The sequence below is a fragment of the Trachurus trachurus genome (genome assembly GCF_905171665.1).
Source record: "Trachurus trachurus genome assembly, chromosome: 18".
NCBI classification, from domain to species: Eukaryota; Metazoa; Chordata; class Actinopteri; order Carangiformes; family Carangidae; genus Trachurus; species Trachurus trachurus.
In genome coordinates, this window is record NC_139909.1 from 12,676,488 (window position 1) to 12,704,382 (window position 27,895).

Consider the following 27,895-nt stretch of genomic DNA (forward strand, 5'->3'; position numbering starts at 1 on the left):
TTGTCATGATTTGTTGTTACTGGTTTGAAACTAAAAATAAATAGGAAATAAATAAAAATTTATTAATTAAATCATTCAAATTTCATTTTGTTGACAACAAAACAATTTTGATAGCCTAATAAACATTAAGATTGTGTAAAATTGTGAAGATTCAGGCTAGAGGAGTAGGATACAGCTCCTCACAGGGTTATTTATAGCTTACTGCTATTGAAATGTGCTTGAAATATTCCAGTGTTATAAGTTTTATATTATAAAAATCCAGTGATGGTAGGCTAATAATGGTGTAACGGCGCTACTTTTTTCAGTAATGAGTAATCAAAAAAGTTACTGTTTCCCCGTTATAACACTATCACTGTTGTTGACAATTAAATGTGCCGTTACTTGACTCAAGAAATGACAGAAATCCTGTCACAAAATAATACACCTGTTAAGGTGTAGGCTATGCTATATGTTTGAGCAGATCAACTAGTCAGAAAAAAAGCTGTTTATCTGTAGGCCTAACCAACTCACTCAGTGTACTGCCTGTTTTTGGAGTGGTAACTCACTAGGCTGTGAGTTGGTTAGTTAAACGGGAGGTTAGGGTTATGGTTAGGGGGTTAGGGGGCGAGCGTCTAAGTAATTTGACATATTTGAGCATTTTGTAAAAAAAAAAAAAAAAAAAAAAACATAAATAACGCAATAGTTAGGCTACTTTTATAATGTAGCTAGTAATTAAGCTACTTTTGGGGGGAAAGTAATTAGGCCTATTTTTTAAAGGTAATGTCCCTACCACAGTAAAAATCTAAAAAGGGACTGCTGGAACTCGTGGTCAAACGTTTCATATATTGTTAAATTATAGGCTACACTTGTTTTAACCTTTATGAAGGTAGTGTTGTGCTCATAGACTAGGCTGCATTAGCTATCAACTACGGTGGTTTATTTTGAAAGCGCCTGACCGGACGCGGCTGCTCCGTCCTGTTTTAACTGACAGCGGCAGCGACGCCAGTCAGAGGCAGAACCCGGCTGAGAGGCTCCAGTCCCCGGAAACTCCGCTGCTGCAGCCGCCGCCGCCGCCGCATCGTCGGCTCTCACCATTTTCAACATCGGGGTTGGTTCGGTCCACCATGGCGGCTTACGGATGGAAATACTGATGACAGTCCGAAAGATCGCCTCGATTTGTACGATGGTAAGAAGATAGAAGGAGGAGGAAAGAGGGGGAAGGAGGAGCCGCGATCCGGCCCGGTCCGGTCCGCTGCTCGCCGGTGGCGCTAAGCTAACGGAGCGGCTAGCACAACATGATGATGATAATAACACGGAAAGTTGTACAGCTGCGCCCGGTGACGGTCTTTTTCTGGATATTGTGGTTTAGTTTAATCAAAGCCGGTTAATTTGTGCCTAAACTGAGCTTGTTTGACAGTTTATTGACCCGGTTTGTAGTTTTGTTTACGCCGAGAAGGGCAGGGCTGACCAGCTAACAGTTAGTTAGCTTAGCCTGCTAGCCTGGTTTTGGACAAAGTTGTTTAGTCCAGAAAAAAATTAAAACAAAACAACAGCTTCCAGCTTCTCTTTAAAATATTTGTCATTCTATTTTTATTTAACATTTTATTCATCCAGGTAAAATATTTGAGAACAAATTACACAACCTGGCCAAAAATAAACATTACACAATAAATAAACATATCAACAAAGATACTATAGGAAAGAATAGAATAGTCTTTAGCACTTAAAACTACTTAAAACAACAATATTATGGCCCTGCTAATAATAAATAATAAGTAAAAGAATAAAAAGAAAGATAAATAAATAAACAGGAATAGGGACATGCACATATTGTACTGTAAGTGAGTAAAAAAAGATGAATTATGTAAGAATATGTTCCTTATTGTTCAATACAGTCAAGTACAATGTTATGAGGTTAAAAGTCTAATCACCGCCCACGGTCTAAAGCTGTTTGTGGTTGTAGAGACCCTTTGCCTGGGTGTGAGGGGTCAGACAGGATGTTTCTTGCCCCTTTGAGACTAGAGACGCAACAAACATTATGATGCAATGTGCATGTAAGTGAGAATGTGTGTAGGATTAGCAAAAGCAACCGTCAACAATGATCTGTTTGATTTTTACACTTGGAAATGGTCAAAAGATGACAATGTGAAGATACACTTGTAAAAAAAATATGTATTAATTAATGGTTAAACATCTGCACGGTGATGTGAATGTAAACAGCGCAGCCAGCTGACGTTGCTGTCTCTTCATGTGATGGAGAAATGTAAGCATTTCCTGTCATGGGATATACTGTATATAATATGTATACACACCCACTGTGAATGTTTTCCTTCTGGACCAACACTTAGCTGATGTCCAGGTTTTGGGCTTTTCATTATAAGTACGTCTTTTAATAGTGTAGTAGACTATTAATTAGGGTTAATAAGGAATGATTGGATATTGATTATCTGCCTCTAGTGTGTCGCCTTTGGTTCAGTCGACTGTGAAGTCCCCTCGCTGTCTCTTTAACCCGTCACCTGCGATGCTTCCTGAGGGTTACATCCACTCCTAAATAACATTATTTTACAGAGGCGTTTGTTCATAACCCGATACTTTTATTGATCCTGGCACAGAAAATCCAGCAAAGTCAGAGGTCAGGGCTACAGGCTACGTAACGACAGAGGAGGAGGAACTCGCTGTAAAACACCTGATGCTTGTTAACACGCCGGGCAGCGTCGACACAGATCCTGCAGCAGGAGGACAGTCAGCAACCGGTTGGACAGGTTATTACAGACCAGGAGGTCAAGGGTGAAGAGGTCGAACTAGGAGCTCTCGTTGTATTTAAAGCAACCGCTCGCTCGCTCTTCTGCTCTCTGCCTGTGTTTGTTTGTTTGTTGGTCAGCAGCGGGCGGGCGGGTCGGCTTAAAGCCACAAGATTAAGTTCTGACTGTAATTCATCCTCCTTCTACCTGCTGCACCTTCCAGAGCTGACAGACGGCTCGGCAGATGCCACCGAGGAGTCTGTCTGCTGCTGCAGTCTTTTTAATTTGTTGGCCGCCACCGCTGCTGCTGCTGTGTGTGTTTGTCTGTGTGTGTGTGTCTGTGTGTGTGCTGAAAGCAGAAAGCTCTGACTTCAGCCTGTGCATAGACATAAAGATCATCACACACACACACACACACACACAACAGTGTGTAAGTTTATTCCTTTTAAGCAGTGTTAGGCACATTACTTTAAAAAAGTGATTAGTTATAGTTACTAGCTGCTTTTCCCCCAAAAGTAACAGAGTAACTGAATTGCTACATTATAAAAGTAACTAATTACCAGGAAAACTAACTTTTGCGTTATTTTTTAAATAAAATGCTCAAATATGTCAAATTACTTGGACTCGCCCCCCTAACCTCATGTTTATCTGGAACTAACCATCTTTTTCCGACTTGTTGATGGACTGAAAAAATGTGCAGATAACGTAGCTACACTTTAATGGGTGTATTATTTTGTGACGGGACATCTTGAGTCAAGTAACGGCGCATTTTATGGTCAGTAACGGTGTTATAACGGGGGAAACAGTCATTTTTTTTGATTACTCGCACGCTGTTATTCCCATCACTGCTTTTAAAGTGAGGAGGTCAGCATCATTTATAATGGCCCGTGCCGGACAAACACTAACAACAAGGCTGAACATTAGCTGTGGCTGGCAGTCGACCAGTTTCTTCTGGGAAGGTTTTGTTTTGTTTTGTTTTTTTCTGAAAATCAATTCAGCCGGTGAAGCCTTGAGAGTCAGCGTCCGGGCCGTGGAGACCAGAGCTGGACCGGGTTTTTCTTTTTAATATAAAATCACCTCTGAATCTGCGATGTGGCAACATATTTGAGCGGATGGTTTTTAGAGAAACAAAATATAGGAAATGGTCAGTCGTGACTCCTCCTAATCATTTGATTTCACTGTGAAGCAGCTTTTAGACGAGACAGGGACTGATTTGTTCTGTCGTGTTTTGATTTTGTTCTGTTCCGTTTGTTGGTTTTTCATCTGTTCTCTCTTGACTCAGTATTTTTTTGGGGTGGGGGGGGCCAGGGGTGTATTTGAAGTTGAAGTCTGTCACGTTCGTCTCGTCTGCGTGACAAAGCAGAACAGTCACTTGAACCCTCCCGTCTGTCGTCCTGTTTCCACTGAAGCCGGCGGTTCTTCTTTCTTCAAGCTGCTCTCTCTGCTCTGAGCAGCTGGCGGAGTTCACCTCGCTTTCATTTCCAAAACAGAGTTGTTGTTGTTTTTTTGTTTTAAAAGCTGCCGCTGCAAACCAGCACTGAAAATGAAACTTCAGGTTAAATTAAGCCTGGATTTACTAAACCCGAACAGATCTTATCACAGATACTTGCACCTGTGCCTGCTTTTTTTTGTGGTTGTTGATGTTGTTGTGGCACAGTGGAGCTTGTTTCCGTGTGCTGCTGCTGTCTTAGTTTACAAGCCTGTGTGGTTTGTTTGATAAATAAACCTCAGCCACGTCTTCCTCTGCTTCACCTCGTGTCGATTGGACCAGGACTGAAGCAGCAGCAGCAGCAGCAGCACGATGATGATGATGATGATGGTAATGATGAATAACAGCGGTGTGGCTCGGCTCCGTGCAGCCCCAGTCACCCCTGAAGGAAAAGCTGCATCATCGTTATCACCGCCATCATCATCATCATGATCATCCTCATCATCATACTCCTCCTCTTCTCCGTTTCTCTCTCTCTCTCTGCTGACTTAATATAATATTTAATTTCTGGAAACTCAGACCAGATGACGGACAGAGGGAAAAAGGCTTCACGATGATTTGCAGACGGCTTTAAAAAAAAAAAAAAGTAGACTCATATTTGGTTGCCAAAAAACTATTGATACATCACTTATTACTCCGAGCTGATGGATGATAGATTATAGATGATAGATAATAAGCCACCGTCAGTTGAGCCTTCACAGTGTTTCCATGTTAAACGGCTGCTTTAGTGTCTCGCTTTGAAAATCCTGGCACACACACACACACACACACACATATACTCGGTTCTGGTAGTAAATTGTGTTTTGTGCCTCTGCTTTTTGAAAACCCAGATCAAGGCCAGAGTTTGTACTTGTAACTTAATTGTGCCGCTTCAGGGCCAAACACAGTGTGGGAATTCAGAGTGTTGAGATAAAGACATGGTACTTTTTTTTCTACTTTATTTTTCTCTACAAAAGTGGCTTGGCAGCAGGAGCGTTAGTGTGACTGTGACCTCATGGATGATGTCATTTACACATAAATACTCAATGTTTTTCCTTCTTCACACATTCACATTCCACATTATTGACAAAAAAGGAGCACGCAAACGCAGATGGTTCATTTTACATCTTTACAGTATATTTCCATCGACTTTCAATGTTACCCGAAGTAAAAAATGTGACACTTATTTACTGATGCAAGATCACATTGTGTTCCGTCAATGTTCGGAGCTGAGTCATGGGAGGAAATGTGGGAATTTGGACGTCAGTGAGTCATATGAAAAAATCAGGAAGTGGCTTTTTAATAACAAACCATCATCCACATGTCAAAGCAGCTGCTTAACAATAACAGATACGTCGTCCAGTTACTGCCTGCCTGGTGTGAATTAGCTGGTGGAGCAGCTTCTGTGGCCTGTCTGTATTTAGAATAGAATGGAATGGAATGGAATGGAATAGAATGGAATAGAATGGAATGGAATAGTTCTTTATTGATCCGTTGCAGGTAGAATAGAATAAAAAAATATGGATATGATAATTAGGAGAATAAAATAATATGAACGATACAATCACAAAATCTGTATAAAATGATATGGAAAAGGAATTCACAGGCACACAATATATATGTATATGCTGGTGGTTTACATCAAAATTGTTTTTACAAATGAGCTTTTTTTAATTAGTCTAGAAAACGTTGGTGATGAGACTGATGGTGTGCAGTGCAGTGGAGGCAAATGTGTGTGTATGTGTGTGTAGAAACAGGATATGAAGCTGGGGGCACAGCTGCAGCAGCCAGATGTTGGACGGTCCAGCAGAGCAGAGAGAGAGAGGGAGAAGCAGGAAACAATGGAGAGGAAGTGGAGGACAAGAGATAAAGTTTATACAGGATCATCTCATTGTAGAGCATCATGAAGAACAAATATATGACGCAGGTGTTTATAGTGTTTGATGAGTGTATGATGTCATCATGTGTTGATCATCTTCTTCTCCTCTTTCTCCTCTTCTTCCTCCCATACTCTTCCTCTTTCTCCTTCTCTTTCTCCTTCTCCTCTTCCTTTTTCTCCTTCTTCTCGTCCTCCTCTTTCTCCTCCTCTTCCCCCCTTACTCATTTCTCCTTCTCATTCTTCTCCTTGTCCTCTTTCTCATTCTCATCCTTCTCCTCTTCCTCCTTTTCCTTTCCCTTCTGACTCTTCTCCTTCTCCTCCTATTTTTTCCGCCTCCTCCTCCTCCTTCTCCTTCCCCTCTTTCTCTTTCTCCTTCTCCTCCTCCTCTTTTTTCCTCCTTCCCCCTCTTCTCCTCCTCTTCCTCCCCCTTTTTCCTCCTCCTCCTTCCCCCTTCTCTTTATCCTTGTCCTTCTCCTCCCCCTCCTCCTCCTCTTTCTCCCTCTCTTTCTCCTCCTCTTCCTCCCCCTACTCCCCATCTTTCTCTTTCTCCTTTCCTCCTCCTTCCCCCTCTTCTCCTTCTCCTCCTCATTTTCCTCCTCTCCTTTCTCCTCCTCCTCCAGGGCGCCAATGCCTCTGCCTTGGAAAAGGAGATTGGACCGGAACAGTTTCCCGTTAATGAACACTACTTCGGATTGGTCAACGTGAGTATCAATGAAAGCTACACAACATTTATTATAAACTTTATTACAGACTCGGAGGAATGATTTTTCATTATTTAAAGGTACATTTCGTCATTAACGAGTGATCCTGCTGCTGCTGAACGAACCCTCCACTCAGCCCTCCACCTTTCTTTTCTCTTTGTCTCTTTGTCTCTCTCCAGTTCGGCAACACCTGCTACTGTAACTCAGTGCTGCAGGCTCTGTATTTCTGTCGACCGTTCAGGGAGAAGGTGTTGGCATACAAGGTAAGTGATGACAGAAACGCCATAGCTGTAACGGAGCGAGAGCAGTATACCTCTCCACAGACGTGTACGGTGGACACGGCGTCGCTCAGGCTGAAAGAATGCGTTTTAAACACCATATTTGCCCGACTGTAAGATAATATTTTCTCTGGATGTTAGTTTGAAAACACAGGCTTGGTATTTGTAGCTGCTGTCATCTGTTAAACTAGGCAAGACATCTTTATTTATGTAGCACATTTCATACCAAGGGGCAACGCAATGTGCTTTACATAAAGACAAAACATTTAACAGTAAGAGTTGGAAACAGAAAAAGACAGCATAAAAATATACAATTTTTAAAAAATAAAATAAAACCCAAAATAGGAAAAAAAAAAAAAAAAAGGAAACTAAGCTGCAAACTAAGCTGCAAACTGACTACAAACGTCTGAAAAGAAATATCAAAGTGATAGAAGGGATGTACACTAACAATATAACTTCAAGATTTCAAAATAAAAGCATGGCAGAAAGAAGATGCATTGTACTTCAGACCAGGAACAGACCAAAAACATAAAGTGTGTCTAAGCAAATTTCTGTCGATACGATAAAATAGCAATATTGTGACAGTTTGTAAATTAAATTCAAAACCCTTATTCCCACACTGTACAGAAGGGGTGTCAAACGTACCGCCCGTGGGCCAAAACTGGCCCGGCAGAGGGTCGTATCCGGCCCTCAGGATGAATTTGCCAAGTGTGAAAATAGCATGGAAGACAGAAGAGGCATAATATTGTTGAAATTGCACATATTTAGTTTTTATCAAGAAATTTCCGGTTGTTAATAACATGTTTTGTAAAAGGATAGTTAATTACGTAACTGTAAACATCTTAATGTACTAACACAAAGGGAAAAATTCTAATTTCTTTTTATTTATAGGTTATCATGCTGTTATTTTACTGGTCCAGCCCCTCACCAGAGTAACATCTTAGATGCTGCAGCTCATCTGTGTAATTGGGGCCAATGGAGCAACAAAAACAGACAGTTTCTTTTGTTTTTTTAATCCAAAACTGAAGCGAGTGCACCTGAGATCGTTGCCAATAATCCATCCATCCGTCCCTCACTGCTACAAATATGGTGTGGGTCTGCGTCTGAACCTGCCGTTGAGCCACATCTGTTTCACCTTATCTCCTCCCCGAGTCCGGTCTGAGCTCCAGCCGCCCCACGGCCCCATCTCATCTCATCACCGCCAGGCCTAATCACAACCTAATGTTAATCTAAACACACACCCCGGGTGCTTCCTCGCCTCTGCAGGAGAAGCACACACAACCTGTCTGCATGGTTTTTAACAGTTTTTACCCCTTTTTCTTTCTCTCTCTCGTCTAAATAACTCCGACCGACCGACCGACCCGAGGGTTTGTTTTCAACCCCGGCGTCTCGTCATCTTGACTGCTCCTTGCTCCTTGTTGCCCAGACAGACGGGGCCTATTTTTAGCAGCGTACTTTACTTTGCCGCATTACAAGACTTCAGCAATTTAAGTTGGCAGGTGCAGTTTTATCACAACTGATGGGAACCGATGACCGGAGCAGCAGCAATTACGCCAAAGTCATAATAAACTCCACTTTTTTTTATCAGTTTAATCTTCTTCCTAGCTGAGCCCCGACACGTCCCTGAGAGTAGCCGACTGTTGCTAATGATTTATTTAAAAAAAGAAAAGAAAAGTGCAGACGGAGGAGAAATTTGCAAGCGCTCGTCTTGCTTATGAACTCGGTGGAGGAAATAGATTCCTGTCCTGACAAGACAGACGGAGCATCTCCGATATCTTTTCACTCGCGAGGAACTGACAAGGAACCGAATCATCTTGTCAAGCAGCCAAAGAGTTACTGCTGTCTGTCACTACATGTCACAAGTATAGCAGCTCCAAAAACCTAAAAACTACTCCAGATGCCGTCAAGGGAGTGAGAGAGAGAGAGAGAATGAGGACACGACTGCACTTGGAGATACACTTCCACCTCCATGTGGAATTTACAGTATGTTTTCCTTTGGTAGGAATATTTCACGTTTCACTTCAGGCTATCTTATCCTTGGACTCCTCGCTCGAAGTGTCTGGGACAAAAATTTTCCCCCAACAGATGTAGCTTGATTTAAAATACGAAAAGTACAACTGGTGGAGTTGCATGTCAGGAAAAATATTAATCTTCATTAAAGGTTCATATTTTAGTCTCCTCCTGTGTTGATCTGTAAGAAGATATATTTGTAGTTTTAAGAACCCAAACCGTTTTCTCCTCTTTTAGGGTGGTTGATGTCAGCCAATCAGAAGAGAGGAGGCGCTGAACCACTCTTCTGATTGGCTGACTGTTCAGATCAAAACACTCAGAACCTGTAAGGTTGGATGATTATAGATACAGGTGGGCGGAGCTTTGGCTGACTAGATAGATAGATATATACTTTATTAATCCCAGTAGGGAAATTCAGGTGTCTCTTGCTCATCCAGACATTATTAAAAACAATTAAAACGCCTTACCTTTATACTGTATGGAGCTTTAATACAAACATCTACCTTTATACTGTATGGAGCTTTAATACAAACATCTACCTTTATACTGTATGGAGCTTTAACACAAACATCTACCTTTATACTGTATGGAGCTTTAATACAAACATCTACCTTTATACTGTATGGAGCTTTAACACAAACATCTACCTTTATACTGTATGGAGCTTTAACACAAACATCTACCTTTATACTGTATGGAGCTTTAATACAAACATCTACCTTTATACTGTATGGAGCTTTAACACAAACATCTACCTTTATACTGTATGGAGCTTTAATACAACATGGATGCAAACAGCGCGCCGAAAAGCGAAACTCGCTTTTTTCATGACCAATTAGGTGACTTGTGTGAATCGTTCAGATCCGAAGAGTTTTTTTTTTTTTTTTTGGGGGGGGGGGGTCTCAGCGTCTCAGCTGGGGTCAGTAAAATGTTTTTCTAACAGGCTGACAGTGACAATCACGTGAAACTGAGGCGAACTCATTCATGGTTTTCTCTGATTATACTGATAACAGCCGACCTCCAATATAGACGCGCGACGTGCGCGCTCATTAAAGCAGCGCGTATCCGCGTGCAGTCGGTGCGACGGCGACGCCGTTTTCCCCCCCGTGCATGTGGAGCTGTGCGCCGCGGACATGCACAGTTCTCTACGTTGCTGTGTCAGGCAGGTGTTTCCACGGAGCTCTGCCCCGTTTCAGAGGTGAAGGAAGCCCAGAGTGGAAAGACGTCGCCTCCGCGATGTAGAATGTGTTCAATTAAAGTGAAACTAACACATTATATAGGCCTATATGGCCATTACACACTGAATGAAACATCCCATGTCTTTATTTATTCAGTTTATTTTAATAGTAATAATTATGACTAACATTCAGTGAAGACCTAAAAATCAGCATCTCCAAAATGGAAATATTGCAAAGGTTTTTTTTTTTTTAAAGGGATAGTTCAACATTTTGGCAAAATGGCCCATTGCCATAATAGCTATAGTCATAGTAGTAGGTTCGTTACCTTTATTTGTCGGTGCAAGCTGTTTTTAGAACGGAGGAGCGGAGCGTCTGGCTGCTCAGAGCTACGCTACGGAGGCTAATGGGATTTCTTGGTTTCCCTCATCAAACTCATCAAATACAAAATCCCAAAACTCCAAAACGCTTTCGTGGACAAGTTGTGACCTGCACAATCACCACGCTATGAGATAATAATGGAACGTTACGAAACGGAGCCGTTTTCGAGGTAAATACAGGGTAAATACAGAGACTGCTTGCTGAAAAACTGTCCCTGAACGCAACGCGCATCAGCGGTTTTGCATGAATTTACCTCTAAAACAGCTCCGTCTCATAACGTTGTGTTATTATCTCATAGCGTGGTGATTGTGCAGCTCACAACTTGTCCACGACAGCCTTTTGGAGTTGTTGGGTTGTGTATTTGATGAGTTTGATGAGGAAAACCAAGAAATTCCCTTAGCCTCCATAGCGTAGCCCTGAGCAGCCTTCTGCTCCGCTCCTCCGTTCTAAGAATAGCTTACACTGACAATTAAAGGTAACGAACCTACTGCTATGACTATAGCGATTATGGCAATAGGCCAATTTGCCAAAATGTTGAACTATCCCTTTAAGCATTTTTAATCTAGAAATGTTGGCCTTCTGAAAACTATGTCTACTGTATCTATATGCACTCAATACTTGGTTGGGGTTGAACTACTGGAAATTGCCATATTGTAATGTACTTATTTGTTAATGGTGAGCACCCCCCCCCGGGAAATTCCTCTCTTTTTTGGTCCTGACCCGTTTGCATCCCTGAATACAAACCGTTTTGTACTTGACCTTTATCTTGTAGTTGTTTTTTTAGTTTTAGTTTTGTTTTATTTATTTGCACAGTAAAAATTAAGGACAATTACAAAAACAGAAATGAAACAAGAATAGTAAGTGTGGGAGAAGTTAAAAACCCTATATGGGCTTATACAAAATACCTCCCCGAAAAATATACAAAGATTCAAGAACAATTCAATCTCAACAACAGCAACAAAAAAAAGAAAGTGCCTTATTATAATCAGATATAAAATTATGAGTATGTATAAGTGTAAAATGATTGTGCATGAGTATGATCCAATTACACTAGGAAAGGAACCCGTTACCTTTCACCCCGATTAATCAGCGAACCTTAGATGTCACCTTTCACTTGCATCACCTTCTGTGTGGGCGTTTTTATAGTTTGATATCTTATAGATTAGATAAAATGTCAATAATCAGCCTGAACTGGACGCTACATCACCTCCTCCTCCTCCTCCAGGTGCAGCCTCGTCGTAAGGAGTCCCTCCTCACCTGCCTGTCCGACCTGTTCAACAGCATCGCCACGCAGAAGAAGAAAGTCGGCGTCATCCCTCCCAAGAAGTTCATCTCACGGCTGAGAAAAGAGAATGGTAGGAACACGGCACCATCAGTATTGTTGTATTATTTATCATAAGACGTGGCGTGGCGCGTTGCTGTTGCACCTGTCGGGGAATTTAAACGCACGACTTTCTGTATTGAAGCAACACAGCTGAGATATTAGATGAGAAAAAGAAGAAGAAGAGGAGGAGGAAAAAGGGAAGGAGTGTGAGACGAGGGGAGAGGGGTAGAGGGGTTGACTTGGTTTCAGCTGAGGAAATAAAATTGTCAGCCAAACCCTGGAGTGGATATCAGATGAAAAAGCAGAGGCGGTCTTAATTGACTCGTTGCTCCTCGCCAACATGTGCTGATGATGTTTATTTTCTGTTCCCTCTTTTCTTCGACGCCTTCCTTCCTCATTCGTCGTCTATTTCTGTCTCTTCTTTCACGTTCGTGTCTATTTTCCTCTTTTCCACTTCTCTGTATGTGTTTTTTTTTTTTATGCTTTTGCTCCCGTCTCCTCACGCACCTCCACACCTCTTCTCCACCTGTGTCGCCCCTCAGAGCTGTTTGACAACTACATGCAGCAGGACGCCCACGAATTCCTCAACTACCTCCTCAACACCATCGCAGACCTGCTGCAGGAGGAGAAGAGCCAGGAGCGGCAGCAGAACGGGAAACTGGTGCAGAATGGAGGAGGAGGTGGAGGGGGAGGAAGTGCAGGAGGAGGAGGAGGAGGAAGTGAAGGAGGGGGAGGTGGAGGAGGTGGAGGAGGTGGAGGAGGAGGAGGAGGAGAAGGCGAAGGAGGGAAGGAGACACAACAGACTTGGGTCCACGAGATCTTCCAGGGGACACTGACCAACGAGACGCGCTGCCTCAACTGTGAAGCTGTGAGTGTCCGAGGTTCAACTACAGACTCTGTGATACTAAATACTAAAAATACAAGCATGTCTATGTATCTGTTAAAGGGATAGTTCAACATTTTTGCAAATTGGCCCATTGCCATAATCCCTATAGTCATAGCAGTAGGTTCATTACCTTTAATTGTCGGTGCAAGCTATTTTTAGAACGGCGGAGCAGAGCCGCGAGCTGCTCAGAGCTACGCTACGGAGGCTAATGGGATTTTTTTGTTTGTTTCCCTCATCAAACTCATCAAATACACAATCCAACAACTCCAAAACACTCTGGTGGACAAGTTGTGACCTGCACATTCACCACGTTATGAGATAATAACAGAACATTACCAGACAGAGTTGTTTTAGAGGCAAATGCAGAGACTGCTGGCTGAAAAACTGTCCCCGACGGGAACGTGCATCAGCAGTTTTACATGAATTTACCTCTAAAACAACTCTGTCTCGTATTATCTCGTACTAAAACTATAGGGATTATGTCAATGGGCCAATTTGCCAAAATGTTGAACTATCCCTTTAACCCGAAAGACTCGTTCAGAATGAATTCAATCAGAAAGAGGAAAAAGTGTCCTGACTGCATCACAATCCCTGGACTTGTATGTGTGTAAGACGGTTGTAAATGAGACATGAAGGACAAAACCTAAACACAACTGTCGTAACAACTTACGCTGCAAGTTTTTTTTTCCGCCGGTTCAGTAAAACCCTGAGTGTGACCTTGAGCGTCTCTGTAACTTTCTGTTTCCAGGTGAGCAGTAAAGACGAAGACTTCCTGGACCTGTCGGTGGACGTGGAGCAGAACACGTCCATCACACACTGTCTCAGGTAACAAGCAGCTGTCGCCCAGAAAATTAACCTGTTCATGCTCCAACTGATGCTCAAAGTCACAGAGACGGACGAGTCGTTACCGGCTCAGGACCGCAGTGTGTAGATCTGTTTTAAATGCAGGTGTGTGTCTGTGTGTGTGTCCTCGTCCTCTGAACAGGGGCTTCAGCAACACAGAGACATTATGCAGTGAATACAAGTACTACTGTGAGCAGTGTCGCAGCAAACAGGAAGCCCAGAAAAGGTGAGTGACATCAGCTGCACAGCGAGTTTCCTGCATTTCCTCTTTTCTCTTTTCTGTCTCACTCATCACTTCTTCTCCTACTTATCATTTTCTTTCTTTATCATCATTCCTACTCCTTCGTATCTTTTTCTTTCTTTTCTTTCTTTATCATCATTTCTACTCTTACTGATCCTTTTCTTTCTTTATCATCATTTCTTCTCCTACTTATCATTTTCTTTCTTTCTTTTATTTATCATCACTTCTACTCTTACTGATCCTTTTCTTTCTTTTCTTTATCATCATTTCTACTCTTACTGATCCTTTTCTTTCTTTATCACCATTTCTTCTCCTACTTATCATTTTCTTTCTTTATCATCATTTCTACTCCTTCGTATCTTTTTCTTTCTTTCTTTTCTTTATCATCACTTCTACTCCTACTGATCCTTTTCTTTCTTTATCATCATTTCTACTCCTTCGTATCTTTTTCTTTCTTTCTTTTCTTTATCATCACTTCTACTCTTACTGATCCTTTTCTTTCTTTTCTTTATCATCATTTCTATTCTTACTGATCCTTTTCTTTCTTTATCATCATTTCTACTCTCTCTGATCCTTTTCTGAACATGTACATTTTCTATCTGACTTTTTAACTCAGAGTATCCACCAACACATTTGTGCATGTTGTTTCTTTCCCTGTAAGACAAAGTAAACTGTGATGTGAAGACGTTTCTGCCCGTTGTGAAACTCGCAGCTCTTCACACTGACAAACCCGTCGTCTCCAGATCAGCGCCTCAGCGTCTCTGTAGATGTTGAGGGAGCGGTTAAAGCCGCTGATGCTCAAAAGTTTCTACCTAAGCGGACACAAATACACATCATTCTTTTTTTTAAATTTTCCATTAGCATGTACCCTCTGAAACCACATCTTGATGTTACTACACTTCCTGTTGCGTTCTGAGAAGTTGATCATAGGTGTGTAAATCCGATCGGGGCGGAGGTGTGTGTGTGTTATTATTAACCACTGAGCCTCAGAGCAAAGAAGAAGAAGATGTTCAACCTGTGTTTTTACCATTCGCCATGTTACATCCATTAGTGTCACCAGCGACATCGTCTGTATAAACACAAAGCGACAGAGAGCTGCCCTCTTGTTCCTGGTGGTGCAGCAGTAATGGTGTCAACATGGAAAGCTTTTTTTGCCTTTTTTGTGTCGGGGACGATTCACCCTGCTTCTCTTTGTCTGACTTTTTTTACTTCTCTCCTGGTGTTTTTTTTTCCCGCTGACCTTTGTACAAAGCCCGGCTCTTTATTTATTTTCACTTTGATTTTTCCTCTTTCAATAAAAAGTCCTTGCGAGCCTCTCGAGGCCGAGCGCACGCAGTTCACATCCCAGATCGTTTCAGTTTCGTCTCGGTGTTTGAATGCACCAAAGCCTCAGGAACTCCTATAAAACCACTTTAACACGTCTCTATTTCTCTCTCTCCGGTCAGGATGAGGGTAAAGAAACTTCCCATGATCCTCGCCCTCCACCTGAAGCGCTTTAAATACATGGACCAGCTGCACCGCTACACCAAACTGTCCTATCGCGTCGTCTTCCCCCTGGAGCTCCGCCTCTTCAACACGTCCGGGGACGCCACCAACCCCGACCGCATGTACGACCTGGTGGCCGTCGTCGTGCACTGTGGCAGGTACGACAACAAACAAGATGTTTACTTTTCATGTTATTGACAACAATGTTACTTTTTTTTTTTAATTTAAATGTTTTTTTATATGTGATTATAGTAAAGTTTTGTTTACATCCAGATCTTTGAAACGCACTCATGTTTTGAGGACGATTATCAGCCAACTCTCTGTGAACCTGCACATGTTGTTGTTGTTTCCCTTAGGCAGATCTGCATCATATATAAACACCCTGTTGATGTAAACATGTTAGAAACCACACGGCTTCTTGGTTCAACCACACAATAAGATGCTGTAGAACTAGTGTTTCACCTCTGAACGCCCCCCGCCGCGTTCACCACAGTCAGATGACACAGTTTGATAACAACACGTTCGTTCGTAAGCTTTGAACGTCTTGTTTCCTCAGTGGTGGAACTACATCAAATATTCAACGCCTTGATTCAACAGAGCTTTATTGTCAGTTCAGTAGAGAACAAGTACACAGTGAGATGAAGACGGTGTTCCTCCAGGGCTGCGGTGTTGCATAAAGACTTAAAGACAAACATTAAACAAACGGCATTTAAAAGAGAAATAGTGCAAACAACAGATGATTTAGTGTTGTCTTTTCCAGATGTGGACTATTCTCTGAAGTGAATGAGAGAGAGTTGTTGAAGAAATATTAGTTATTGTTTGTGGATAATGTGTCTGACGTGTGCTGGTCGTCCTCTGTGTCTCTGCAGCGGTCCAAACCGTGGACACTACATCACCATCGTCAAGAGCCACGGCTTCTGGCTGCTGTTTGACGACGACATCGTAGAGGTAACAACGGGTTTTCTCCTCCTTCGTTTTCTGTTTCATCCTCAGAGAAAAGTGTTGAAAGAATAACAGAGAGGAGTTTCGACTTGAGTTTGATCATCAAACACTTTTCACATGTGTGAGATTAATGTAGCTCAAGATGTTCAGAGCTTCAGTCTCACATCTAAAGACTTGAAGGAGCTGCTTCACATTTGGTACAGATGACGACTTAAATTCAAAGATGAACTGAATAGATTTTGTCAGATTTCACGAAATGAGTGACTTTCTTTAGATTCAGTCAAAACATTCACCAGGGCTCAAGGGTGAGGTCACGGTGACCTGTAGCATTTATTGAACTTTCAAAAAACGAAGGAACAAGGAACATAAAATCAAAAAACAGCTTTGTTTTTTAGTTATTAATGATAAAAGTTGGATATCTGAGCATGAGAGAGCAGCCATACCAGGCGTTGTCTCTTCTCACTCTATACAGAACTGACAAACCTGAGGTTGTTGCAACATAAAAGGGTGTATATACAGTATGTATTTTCATTTTTCACACTTTTCAACTTTCAGTTCTCCTTTAGTTTTCTTCCATCCCCAGTGACCTTACAGAATGATTACATTTCAAGTGGAAAAGAAAAGGTTTGGTTCTTCTTGAACTTTTAGTTTTGGATTTAAATCCAGTTTTGAAACAAACAGGAAACAAAACGATGATAAAGTGAGAGGTGAAGTCAGGAGCAGCCGAGCAGGTAAGAGTTTCAGGTCTCCATCGTCCTCGAGCCCGACAGGAATTCCAAACGTCCGTCCTTCCAGACTCGGTGTAGATCCTGGCTCTGCCGATGTTGTGTCTGGATTTCCCTTACGGCGAGCGGGGGTGGGGGGGGGGACGACCTAGATACTTCAACCTTTTGCTGAAATAATGAGCAGCTAAAAGTCGGGTTTAGCGATCAGGAGTCAGGATACGATCAAAAGGAGCAGAGCCGTGCATGAAAGCAGCGGCTCAGGAGAAAGAGAGGAGGAGGAGACGGAGGGAAAGAAAACAGAGCTGCTTTAGATTACAGAGACCTGAGGACCCGAGGACGAGGTCCAGACTGAAGACAAACCATGTTTATCTGCGCTTTCCTCTTCATATTCGTCCTCTTCTCCTCTCATCTTCACCTTGTACCTTCTCTAACTGGAGCGTTTTTCATCCTGGTCGTAAACCAGAGGCCTCTTTGATCGGCTCGTCGTGTCTGGGAGATTGTAAATAAGGACCGGGTGCCGCTCAATCCCTCATTCGTCATCCCATTTCTCTCTTTTTTTTTTTTTTTTTCACGATCTGCTGGCAGGTGACGCATATGTCAAGATCGCACTTCTTGTGAAAACTCGTGTTTATTTTTAACTTCTCAAGTCTTTCACTCCGCATATGTTTCGGTTTGTCACAAAGTTTTTTTCTTGCGGCTCCGCCACCCTCCGCCGCCCTCCGCCGCCGCTCCTCTTCCAGAACCATCTGCTTCCCTCCTGTGAAGTGGTGACAGACGACAACATGGCAGCCTTCAGCCTTCACAGGAACAACGACAAGTCTGACGTCCCTCCACATGTGTGACAGCGCTCAGCCGCCTGCTCCACTCCTCCACTCCTCCTCCAGCTCCAGGAGACACAACAGGTTTATCAAACCAGAAGAAAATTGGATTAATTAAATCATAAATCACCTCCGCAGCATTTATTCTGTGGCTGTCGTTACACTACAGGTGCTGATGCCCAATTCTGACTGGTGCCTACATCCAAATTTTCTTCTTTTTTTTTGTGATTAACATTTTTTATTTTCATTATTTCAACAACAACAGTTATAACAATAAACCCCTCCCAAACCACCACCATCTATGCCGATCCCTTTCCAGTTGCCAACATCTACCGATGTGCTCCTTCATGTAAGCTGTTAAACATAATTAACGTAAAATAAAATAAAACAAAATAACCGATAAACCAAAACAAAAAATAGACACAGAAAATGACTCCTCATAAGGTGAATTCAACAAAAAAATATAATAAGCACTGCATCAAAGAGATAATTTAAGAAATAAAAAGATAGCAAAATAAAATCCATACAAAAATAAGAAGAAGCACTTATATCTGATTTATTTTATTTGAATTTATTTTGAATGTATTTATTCAGGATAGCCCCTTGAGATGAATCATTTCATTTTCAAGGGGGTCCTTCCACAAAAAGATACAATGATACAATGTCAGGTAAAGAAATAAAAAGAAAAGCAAATACATTGAAACACAATACAGGACTTGCATGCATACATACACACACACGCACACACACGCAAGACAAGGCTCTCCTAACCCCAGCTAATCCACAAACGGCCAGATATCAGAATAATAGTCAACTTGTGATATCTTAGCTTACAAATGGGAAAAATAAAGAAATAAATAAAATAATAATAATATTATAATAATAAAAATTAAGTAAATAAATAATCAGATAAGAGAATCACACACACAAAGAAAGAAAAATTGTCTTGACTGTTGCTATCGTCACGTTATTGATGACGTACAATTCGCAATGGCTGGAAGTATCGATCTGTCTGTTTAGATCACAGACGTATTGGCATTTGTCCAATTTATTTCAACATATGAAAGAGGCCTGAAACCGATTGGACAATATCCGATTTCATGTGTTTTTCCTGTGTTACAGACTTGATCTGTGCCATTTAAGAAGAGAAAAAATCAGACTTGTGTCTCTTGAACCATCAAGTGTGAAGTCGCTGCCTCACTATGGCGCAGTGTTTACCAGTTGTATGATGACGTATCTCCCTGGTCGTTGGCCATCGACCACATTCGTCCGTGGTCAAAGCTTCGCTGTGTTGCTGTGTTCTTCCTGCAGCCAAGTAGCCTCCCTCTCACTTGGTTATTTTTCTTTCCTCGAGCCGAAGAGCACGATGGCACGTCGCAGCAGCAATCAAGCCACCAGCAGTTAACTGACTGTGCAGTGATTGTGGTTTAATGATCCAGTCGTCACTGTTGAGTAGCAGTTCTCTTTTGTTTGTATAACTTTCTTTTCAGACTGCAGACACACAGAGCTGTACCAAACCCTCTGCAAAGGTTTTTTTTCCTGTAGGGAGATATTTTATTATTTAGATTCATAATTTGCTTTAAAAAAAAATGCTGCAAAGAAATCCATAATTTGTACCAATTACAGGGAAATCAAATGCAAGTGTTGTAGTTCTTGTTCTTAATATTAATTTCCTTATATCTTAACTTTTGTTGAAGCCCAAAAACATTTGACCGATTAAACTAAATCATAACAAAAAAGAAGAGATAAATCACTATTATTAGAAACTAGGCACACAAACGTTTGCACCTTAATGTGCTTTTCCAACAGATTTCATCTCTGCGTTTTAGATTTATCAACAAAATAATTCTCATTTCCTTTCATTTCCATTCAGGATAAAAATCAATAGGCAGGCCCAGACTGCATTTGTGGAATCTGTGGTAATAATCAGCGTAAATGTTGCATTAAAGTGTAATTTTAGGTGCTTTAAAAACTCAACAAAACAGGAAAAGTTGAGAAATGAAACATCTGCTCAGTGTAAATCCAATGGAAACCAACAGTTGTCTGAAAAACACATCTGCATGGTTGTGTATAATCGATCCATGTATTTATGAGGAACATCTGTCCGATCTGACGCAACCGATACGACGGCTCTGCCACGTTTTAGCACGGAGGACGTTGTCAGGGTGGCGCGGTGGTGCGGTGGTTGGAGCTGCAGCTTCACACAAAGCTCTTTGTGTGGAGTTTGCCTGTTCTCCATGTGGGTTCCTGGTTCTAGCCCGGTTCTCCGGCCGCTTTGACCCAACAAGGATCAGCACTGCAGCTAACGGATGGACGACATTATTGTATTAGTTGTGAAACCTAATTGTGTTTTGGCTCGAACCTCCTCACTGATCCAGGTTCAGTTTGTCCGCAATTTAAAAAGAAAATCAAACCTCCGTCCTACTTCGGGACCTTTCGCCCAATTAGATTAGTTTATTTAACTTTAAATCTCGACGGAGGGAGGGAGGGGAGAGGTCACCCCCGCTGTTTGAGTCCAGACAGAGCTGCTGCAGCCCCTCGATCGCTGCAGCAGTGTACTTTTCCACTACGATGGGAAGGACGCCTGCTGCAACATCTGGTCCAGCGGACAGACACTGGCTGAGTCGTGGCAGATTCCGCTGAGTTTGCAGAGCTGAAAACACCAACTTATCATTTTCTTTATGGTCTGAGGAGATCCACTCTCCGTCTCCTCGCTGCTTTCTGTTCAAGCCTCCACAGCTTTATCCTACAAGTTATATCCATCCCACTTTGCCCCCTTTATCTCCCATTTGTGGCACTTAAAGTTTTGTTTTCACCGACATTCTTCCCCCCTGTTTGCTTCAAAAATAAAAACCAGACATTAACTAGTTACGTGTCAACATCCTGAACTTTAAATGGAGATTCAATGGCAAGCGAAAAGACGCAGTGAAACAGTTACACAACAAAGTTCAACAGGGTTTTTATGTTGTGCTAAGACGGACCTGTCGTCCTCGGCTCGTCTTTGCTCAAAGGTTGGGGGGATAAAACAAGTCGGAACATGAAACGCTCTCCTTGTTTTTTTTTTTCCCCTGTGTCTGGAAAATTTGTGGAAACTAATTTTCAAAAACATTTGGAGAAGTGATTTTGATAATGACAGTCTTTTTACGAGGGGGAGGAAGCTAAGTGGAGCACAGCTGTTAGCAGATCTGTTCTGTTTGAGTGAAATAACACAAAAAAAAGCTCTGGTTTGTCCAAGAATGTCTCTCAAACCAAAAAATATGAACACGATGTTCCGTTTTGGTTAAAACTTTATTGGTGCCCGGTTACATCTGTGCTCTGTGACCAGGAAACACAGAGTGAGTGGCATCTTTTTCTTTCCTCTTCATGTTCATTGCAAGACGAGCACATGAATGAAAAATAAAGAATACAAAATCTTTCATCATGTGTGATTCATATTATCTCACAAGGTCAAAACCTAAAATAATCACAAGGTCAAAACCTAAAATAATCACAAAGAGACGTGAGCTACAGAGATCAGATCTGTGTCTGCATCAAAAATAGAAGGAAAAAAGTATCATCTATGTTCCTAAAAACAAAACGGGAAGTGAACACGATGTTCTGTAGTCTGGACACGTACATGTGCACGCAATTCGCTTTCTTTCCTAAGAGTTTGATGAGGCCGAGCGGCTGGTGGGAGGTGATCAGATCTCCAGACAGACTGGAGCTACAGTCAGAGATACTGTACACAAGAACAGGTTGGATGGACATGACATGACATAAAAGTTTTAGCATCCAACCCTCTAAAACTACAGATTACTCTTTTTATATTGGTGCAGTGTTAAACTTAAAGGAGACACATTATGCCTTTTTTTCCACAAATTATAATGGCTCCCAGATGTCTTAAAGACATGTATGTGACATGCTTCGGTCAAAATACCCCGAGTATCAAACATCACAGCACTTTTCATACTCTCCTGTTCAGAGCGGCTGGTTTCAGTGCCTGTCCCTTTAAATGCAAATGAACCACTGCTTGCCCCGCCCCTTCTACCGGTACCAGTACTCACATGTAGGGGTGGTATTATGCAAATTCGAAAAACTAATGACATCATTGGACAACAACTGAGGGAACAGCTGGTTAAACCACATGGATTTCAACCTCGGGAGCCTGCACATTACAGATTTTTTTTTGTCAATTCTCACATTTTGGCGACCAGAAGGCAAGACAAACACCCAAATATATGTTAAAGAGCCTTCAAAAAGTGATATTTCCATGATATGTCCCCTTTAAGACACGACCAGGCTGTTTCCCCTCCTTCCAGTCTCTATGCTAAGCTAAGCTAACCAACCTTGTGTTCTTCTAGGAAAAGTCATTTAACTGCAGCGATCTTCAACCTGTGTCTTCTTTTTCTTTTACAGAAAATTGACGCTCAGGCGATCGAGGAGTTCTACGGTCTGACGTCGGACATTTCCAAGAACTCTGAGTCGGGTTACATCCTGTTCTACCAGTCCAGAGACTGAAACCAGCCAGTGGTAAAAAAACAAAACAAAGAAAGAAACAACAACAACAACAACCCCCAACGGACTGTCACTCAACAGAGAGGGAGGGGCTTGTGGCTGCCACCGGCTCCGCCCAGTACGCTCACATAATGTAATCCAGGCTTTATTCCCTGTAGGCGGAGATTTGCACTGGAGCGCCCACTCGGATCGGGTTGAGTCATGCGCAGGTCGCGTGCCAGCCTCCTGGATTATGACCGTTCGAATCCTCTGAGCCCACACTGCAACAAAGCACCTTACGAAAACAAACAAAAGCAAACAAGATGGCCGATTCTGTAACGCTCGCTTTGCACTGTGGCATCAGCTGGGAAGACTTCAGAGTTAACGCCAATCCAAGAGGCTGACATCGATCGCCCCCGTGCACAGCAGCAAAGGTATTAAAAAGAAAAAGAAAAAGGAGAAAAAAAAAAAAAAAGCAGTCCGGGACTGTGGTGACGATGCAGAGCGACCAATCAGCTGTTTCAGATGAGTGACTCGTACCAGAGGAACGCCAAGCCTCCTCGACATGGTAACCATCGGTGGCATCACAGTCTTCTGTTGCGTTTTTTTATTTTAAAGTGTGTGCATATTATTATTATTATAATTATTATTATTACACCGTGCTAAATTAGCTTTCCACAGCGACCGTAAAGCATTTCCTCCGCTTTACGCTAACACATAACCTTCACCTCAAAGAGAAAGAAAAAAAAAAAAAAAAGAACGTAACGAAACGGCTCAGAGGAGGGTCGACTGATATCTGCCCCCTGTCGCAGCAGAACCACTGACACTACCTTCAGCCATGGGATAGCTCGGTGCACAGCGATGCAGTTGCTAGTTTGCAGTGTTTATATCTTTGGGTGGTGCTAAAAAGAGATAAAGTGTTATAGAGGCAGAACAGGAAGTGAAAACCAGCCACTGGAGACGCCTTGATGCATCTGACTAATTAGACCTTGACAGATACGTAGGCCTTATTATTTTCTTTATCTGAGAGAAAAGTGAATTCTTTATATTAAATATTGGAAAAAAACAATTAGCAGTTTCTGAAATTCAATTTATGGATTTATTAAGTTGAGGTTTTGATCTCTTCTCATGTTTTATGAGAATATTTTAAAGTAAACTGAATAAAGGAATAAGTAAATCACAAATATCAAAGTAAAAAAAAAAAAAAAAACTGAAATGGTAAAAGTTAAGATCTGACAATCCTGTTTTTAGCTTTAAAAAGAAAGAAAAAAAGTTGTCTGAGCAGCGACAGTGGCTGGTGAAAGTTTTTTTTTTTTTCTCCTGGAGTTCCTGGTGTGTCGTGCCATTACGGGTCATGTTTGGTGCCACAAGGGAAGAATATGTTTCAAGAGCATAAGCTAACTCTGTTTTGAAGTGAGCTTTCTGTGGTTTCAGCAGCACAGTCTCCTTTCTACCATGTGCGTTTCAGCTTTGTGTTATTTTAACATGATTTTTTTTTTTTTTTCCAAATGGCAGAATCTGCACGTTTGGATAAAATTAAAGGGACACACACATTAACACACACACACATGGATAAAAACTTTCATTTCTTAAACTCAGTTCTGACATCCAAGCTGTCACACTACAGAAAAACCTGTCTGAATGTTTATGTTCAGCGTGTCTTGTCTTGTCCTGTAGCTTCTTTTTAAAGCTTTATTTACGGACTGCAAACTCTGTAACCTCCGTATATATACACAAACACACACACACAGACACACCAAGCTGCAACTGGTACAGTACGCCTCATGATATCAGCCACCAATCGCGCGCTGGCAAATTTCAACTCTGGCTTAAGTGTTTCTCCTGCAGCTGCAGCTCTGGCAGCCGCTCAGACCGTTTTACATAACATGTTTTTCACTCCACAAGCATCTCTGAGTGACGCTGATGTGGAGCTCGGTCGGTCCGTCGGTCGGTCGATGGCAACGACGTAGCACCGTTAATGCTTTTTGTCTCGGCTGTTTGAAATGGCCTCCCCCTCCTTCCTCCTCCTTCTCCTCCTCCTCAGTATCTCTTAAAATCTAATTTAGGAAAGTTCAGGACGGTAACGACTTCTGATTCAGTGTTGACTCATCCTGCATTGAGAAGCTCTGACTGCGCTGGTGTTTTACTGAACCAGAGGTAAAACTGTTAAAAGCTGTCGTGCTAAAATCAGAACCAAACCCCTCTTAAACCCGGGGTGATCATTAGTTGCAGCCTTATCATAAACACATGATGTCTGTCAGTGAGAAGAAAAACAGAGAACACAACAAACCCCAAACACAGAGGCCAGTGGTTATAAAAAAACAACTTTTGATCTCAAACAACTTAAAATTTCAAAGTTGTCCCCATTAAATTTCTATCCCAAACTCATTTATAAACTGTTTCAACTCCAGCCCCCAATGATTACATGACATGAATAGATGAAGGATTATTTAATTAATGCTCATAAATTTAGGTTTTAATTGAACTGAGCGTTGAAGCCATTTTTAAACCCTTCACTCGTTCTCCTGCTGATCGACTTCCTCTTCCTTCTTCTTTTTGTTGAACGCACAAACAAACCAAATGTAGGTTCTTTTTAATTTAGTGTTATAGTTTTTTTTTTAAAGCATGTTTTACACTGCCAAGCTCGTGAGGCTCCACCCAACTGGGCTGCCTCGGATAAACAAACAAGCTCGTCCTGTAACTCCTTTTTTTTTTTAACCAAGCTGCAGCAGACGGAGAGTGAGTGGAAACGCTCACTTGCTCCAGTATCGTCTGAATGACTGAGCTGTAAAACACCTTCTGGGTTTGGGAGTGTGTCAATACTCAGGTCGTCCTCTCTCCTTCTCAATAACATGAAAACAGGATCAGAGTCGTTGGTAGCTGTAGCTGTAGCTGTAGTTAACCCTGATCCACTGTGGATACGTTGGGGTTTACCAACGCTGTGTATCACTTACCAAACCTTGACCCAGTGGTTTGCTTGTCTGGTTTGCTGGTTTGTCTCCTGCTGACATTTCCAGTTTCACCAGCTTAGCTAGAGGAATAATGATAAACATGCAAACCCACAGCATGGTGGATAATATTTCTAGTGACTTTTACTTTGGGTGTGAGCAGAAGAACAAGATAGAGACATTGGGCATCAACAACACCAACCAGCAACAATGCAGGTACAACATTGTTAGGACAAGAGATGGACTCTTTCTAATGTTGATTATCTTTTAAAATGAAAAGTTTATAAGTTGACTTCCTGACTAGCTTGAAGAAGCTTGAACAGAACTGTAGGTATCGAAGCTGAGATAAACTCTCAGCTGATCGTTGGTAGGATTTCTAGTTTCTGGTTCGTTTTGATCCAGTTCTGTGGTTTGAAAACTGTGATGGAGTGGCTTAATTTTAACAAACACAGCAGTCATTGTGTAAGTTGCTACGTTCTTCTGGTTTAGGGTTTGGTAAGGTTAAATCAGCGATATCCAGATATGAACGACTTGGTTTCTTGAACGTCTCCTTGTTCATAATGAAGAGGAGAGGAGGCGACTTGAGGTGACACGTCCCAAACACTTCATCTGTTGGGTCAGTGCTTCAAGGTCAACACTATTCCCCCGTTCCCTGTCCGTGCTGCTCTAAAACTCAACCAACCTACAAGAAAGGTTGACGTTGATGTTGGTGTGTTTTTTTTTGTTTGTTTTTGGGTTGATCCACTTTGTTTCCATCAGTTCCACAAAGTTTTGGGAAGTCAGGAATACAAATTTTAAAAAAGTTGATGACTTGAAAGGCAGGTTTTATATCCAGGCAGAATCTGATCTGTGGACTGTTTTCTTTCACATGAACCAAATGATGTGTTTTATATTTTAAGAAAAAAAAAATCCTTTTCACACACAGTATAAATAACATACACAAGCACAAAAAGGCATCATTTGAGAAGTGGAAGTCCACAGATTTAGTAATCTAATGCAGTTAATGGAAGTTATCAATAACCAATATTGAGTTGTGCTGGTTGAAATCTTTGGCCAGACAAAGCTTTGGAAACCCAATGTTGAAACAAGGCTCTTTTTTTAATTTAAATACTATTAATATTATTGTTATGAATGTTTATGTTAACTTCTTTTTCTTAGATGTTTCACTTGTTTTTGATATATTTTACTAATTTTAATATAGCCTACCATTCTGGTGTAGGCGGCTCTGGATATTTTTAAGGATTTATTTTGGTTTAATTTTTGGGAGTATGTGATGAGAGATGTTGATGTGTACATAAATACAGATGTTATTATTGGAATATAAATAACTGCTTGCTTGAAATAATCAGCAGACCTAGAACAAACAACGACGACAAAAATATGTTAGCGGACATTTATGTCTCTACAGTACTTTTTATTCTGGTAGTGAATCAATATGCCTGGTGCTTGGGGGAAAAAAAGGTAACAAGCCCCGCCCATCTAGAATCACAGGCAGCCTAAACCAAACAGCCCCCAAAGTGAATGAGCTCATGTGATCTGAGCACTCACAGTACTGTACACAGAAAACTGTCTGATCTCATTAGGGTCATTTTAACGACGAAGTTCACGTATTAAAAAAAACTGACACATGTATGTTAAAGGAAAAATCCACTGTTGACCTAACAAAAAACAATAAGGCAGAAAGTTAGCCTGTACAAAATTTAGAAATGTCAAACTTGAAAAAATTTCCTTCCAAATTAAAAAAAAATTGACATTTTCTTTACTTTTCGTTATTATTCCACAGTTCTTGTGTATGATAACTGCTTTTATCAAATGTCCTCATTAATTGTAATGTTCTTAACTTGTATTGCAATTATCCATTGACATAAACACATCATATTTGTTTATTATATATTGGACACAATTTAAACCCAAATGATTCTTATCAAAATGTTGTGTTACATGGTTAAATGCAGTAAAACAACAATATACTAAAACTATTTTAAAGTTAAATACTCAAAGTAAATTAAAATGTCGATCATCATTGTGATTATTTAACTAACGATATAAAACTTGGCATCGTCAGCAAAGAGCTTTAGGTTTCTATCTACATCATCAAGGTTGATTGCAGGAAATTGGCTAAAAATGAGGAGCAGGTGGATTTTTCCTTTTAACAGTTCAAGTTTTCATGTCCTCTGAAATGTCCCTTCTGGGCTTTGGTTGTCCACCCCCCCCACCCTTTAAGACTCACCAAGAATGTAAATGTTTTGAACCTGTTATGTGAAGGAAGAGAAGTGACTCATTGTGTCTTTAACACTCCAACGTTGTGATGTGACAGCAGCCTCATACACACAAACAAAGAAACGGCTTATTTACATCAAATTGATCCAAGGAACAGAAAGGCTCATGGTTTAAAAAAAAAAAAAAAAGTTCAAAGCTCCGTGATTTGTTAATATTTTGCAGCTTACGAGTCGGAATTCAAACTTGAGTACTCTGGTTTGGATTCATATTGAGCAATGGAGCATTAAAGAGCAACAGACTGTGGTAAAACGCTGGTTCAGTCTTTTTGTATTTGAAAGATCTGTTCTTATTCCGGCCCCAGTCTCAGACCAGAACTAC

General features: G+C 41.3%; 1 protein-coding gene across 1 annotated transcript; it reads left to right on the forward strand.

The window, feature by feature from the left end:
- The first annotated feature begins 990 nt into the window (after positions 1-990).
- Positions 991-27,813, forward strand: usp12b (ubiquitin specific peptidase 12b). Its single transcript, XM_083992336.1, has 10 exons — positions 991-1,165; positions 6,688-6,768; positions 6,948-7,031; positions 11,838-11,967; positions 12,479-12,804; positions 13,571-13,647; positions 13,808-13,891; positions 15,352-15,549; positions 16,261-16,339; positions 22,272-27,813. Exons 1-10 carry the CDS (start codon positions 1,118-1,120, stop codon positions 22,371-22,373), a joined length of 1,209 nt encoding a protein of 402 aa, XP_083848462.1. The 5' UTR covers positions 991-1,117; the 3' UTR covers positions 22,374-27,813.
- Positions 27,814-27,895: the final 82 nt, after the last annotated feature.

Coding starts and splice junctions, on each gene's coding strand:
- usp12b (XM_083992336.1), top strand. CDS start 1,118: ATGGAAATACTGATGACAGTCCGAAAGATCGCCTCGATTTGTACGATG. Junction 12,805..13,570: donor GCTGCCTCAACTGTGAAGCT/GTGAGTGTCCGA, acceptor TTCTGTTTCCAG/GTGAGCAGTAAAGACGAAGA. Junction 16,340..22,271: donor TTGACGACGACATCGTAGAG/GTAACAACGGGT, acceptor TTTCTTTTACAG/AAAATTGACGCTCAGGCGAT.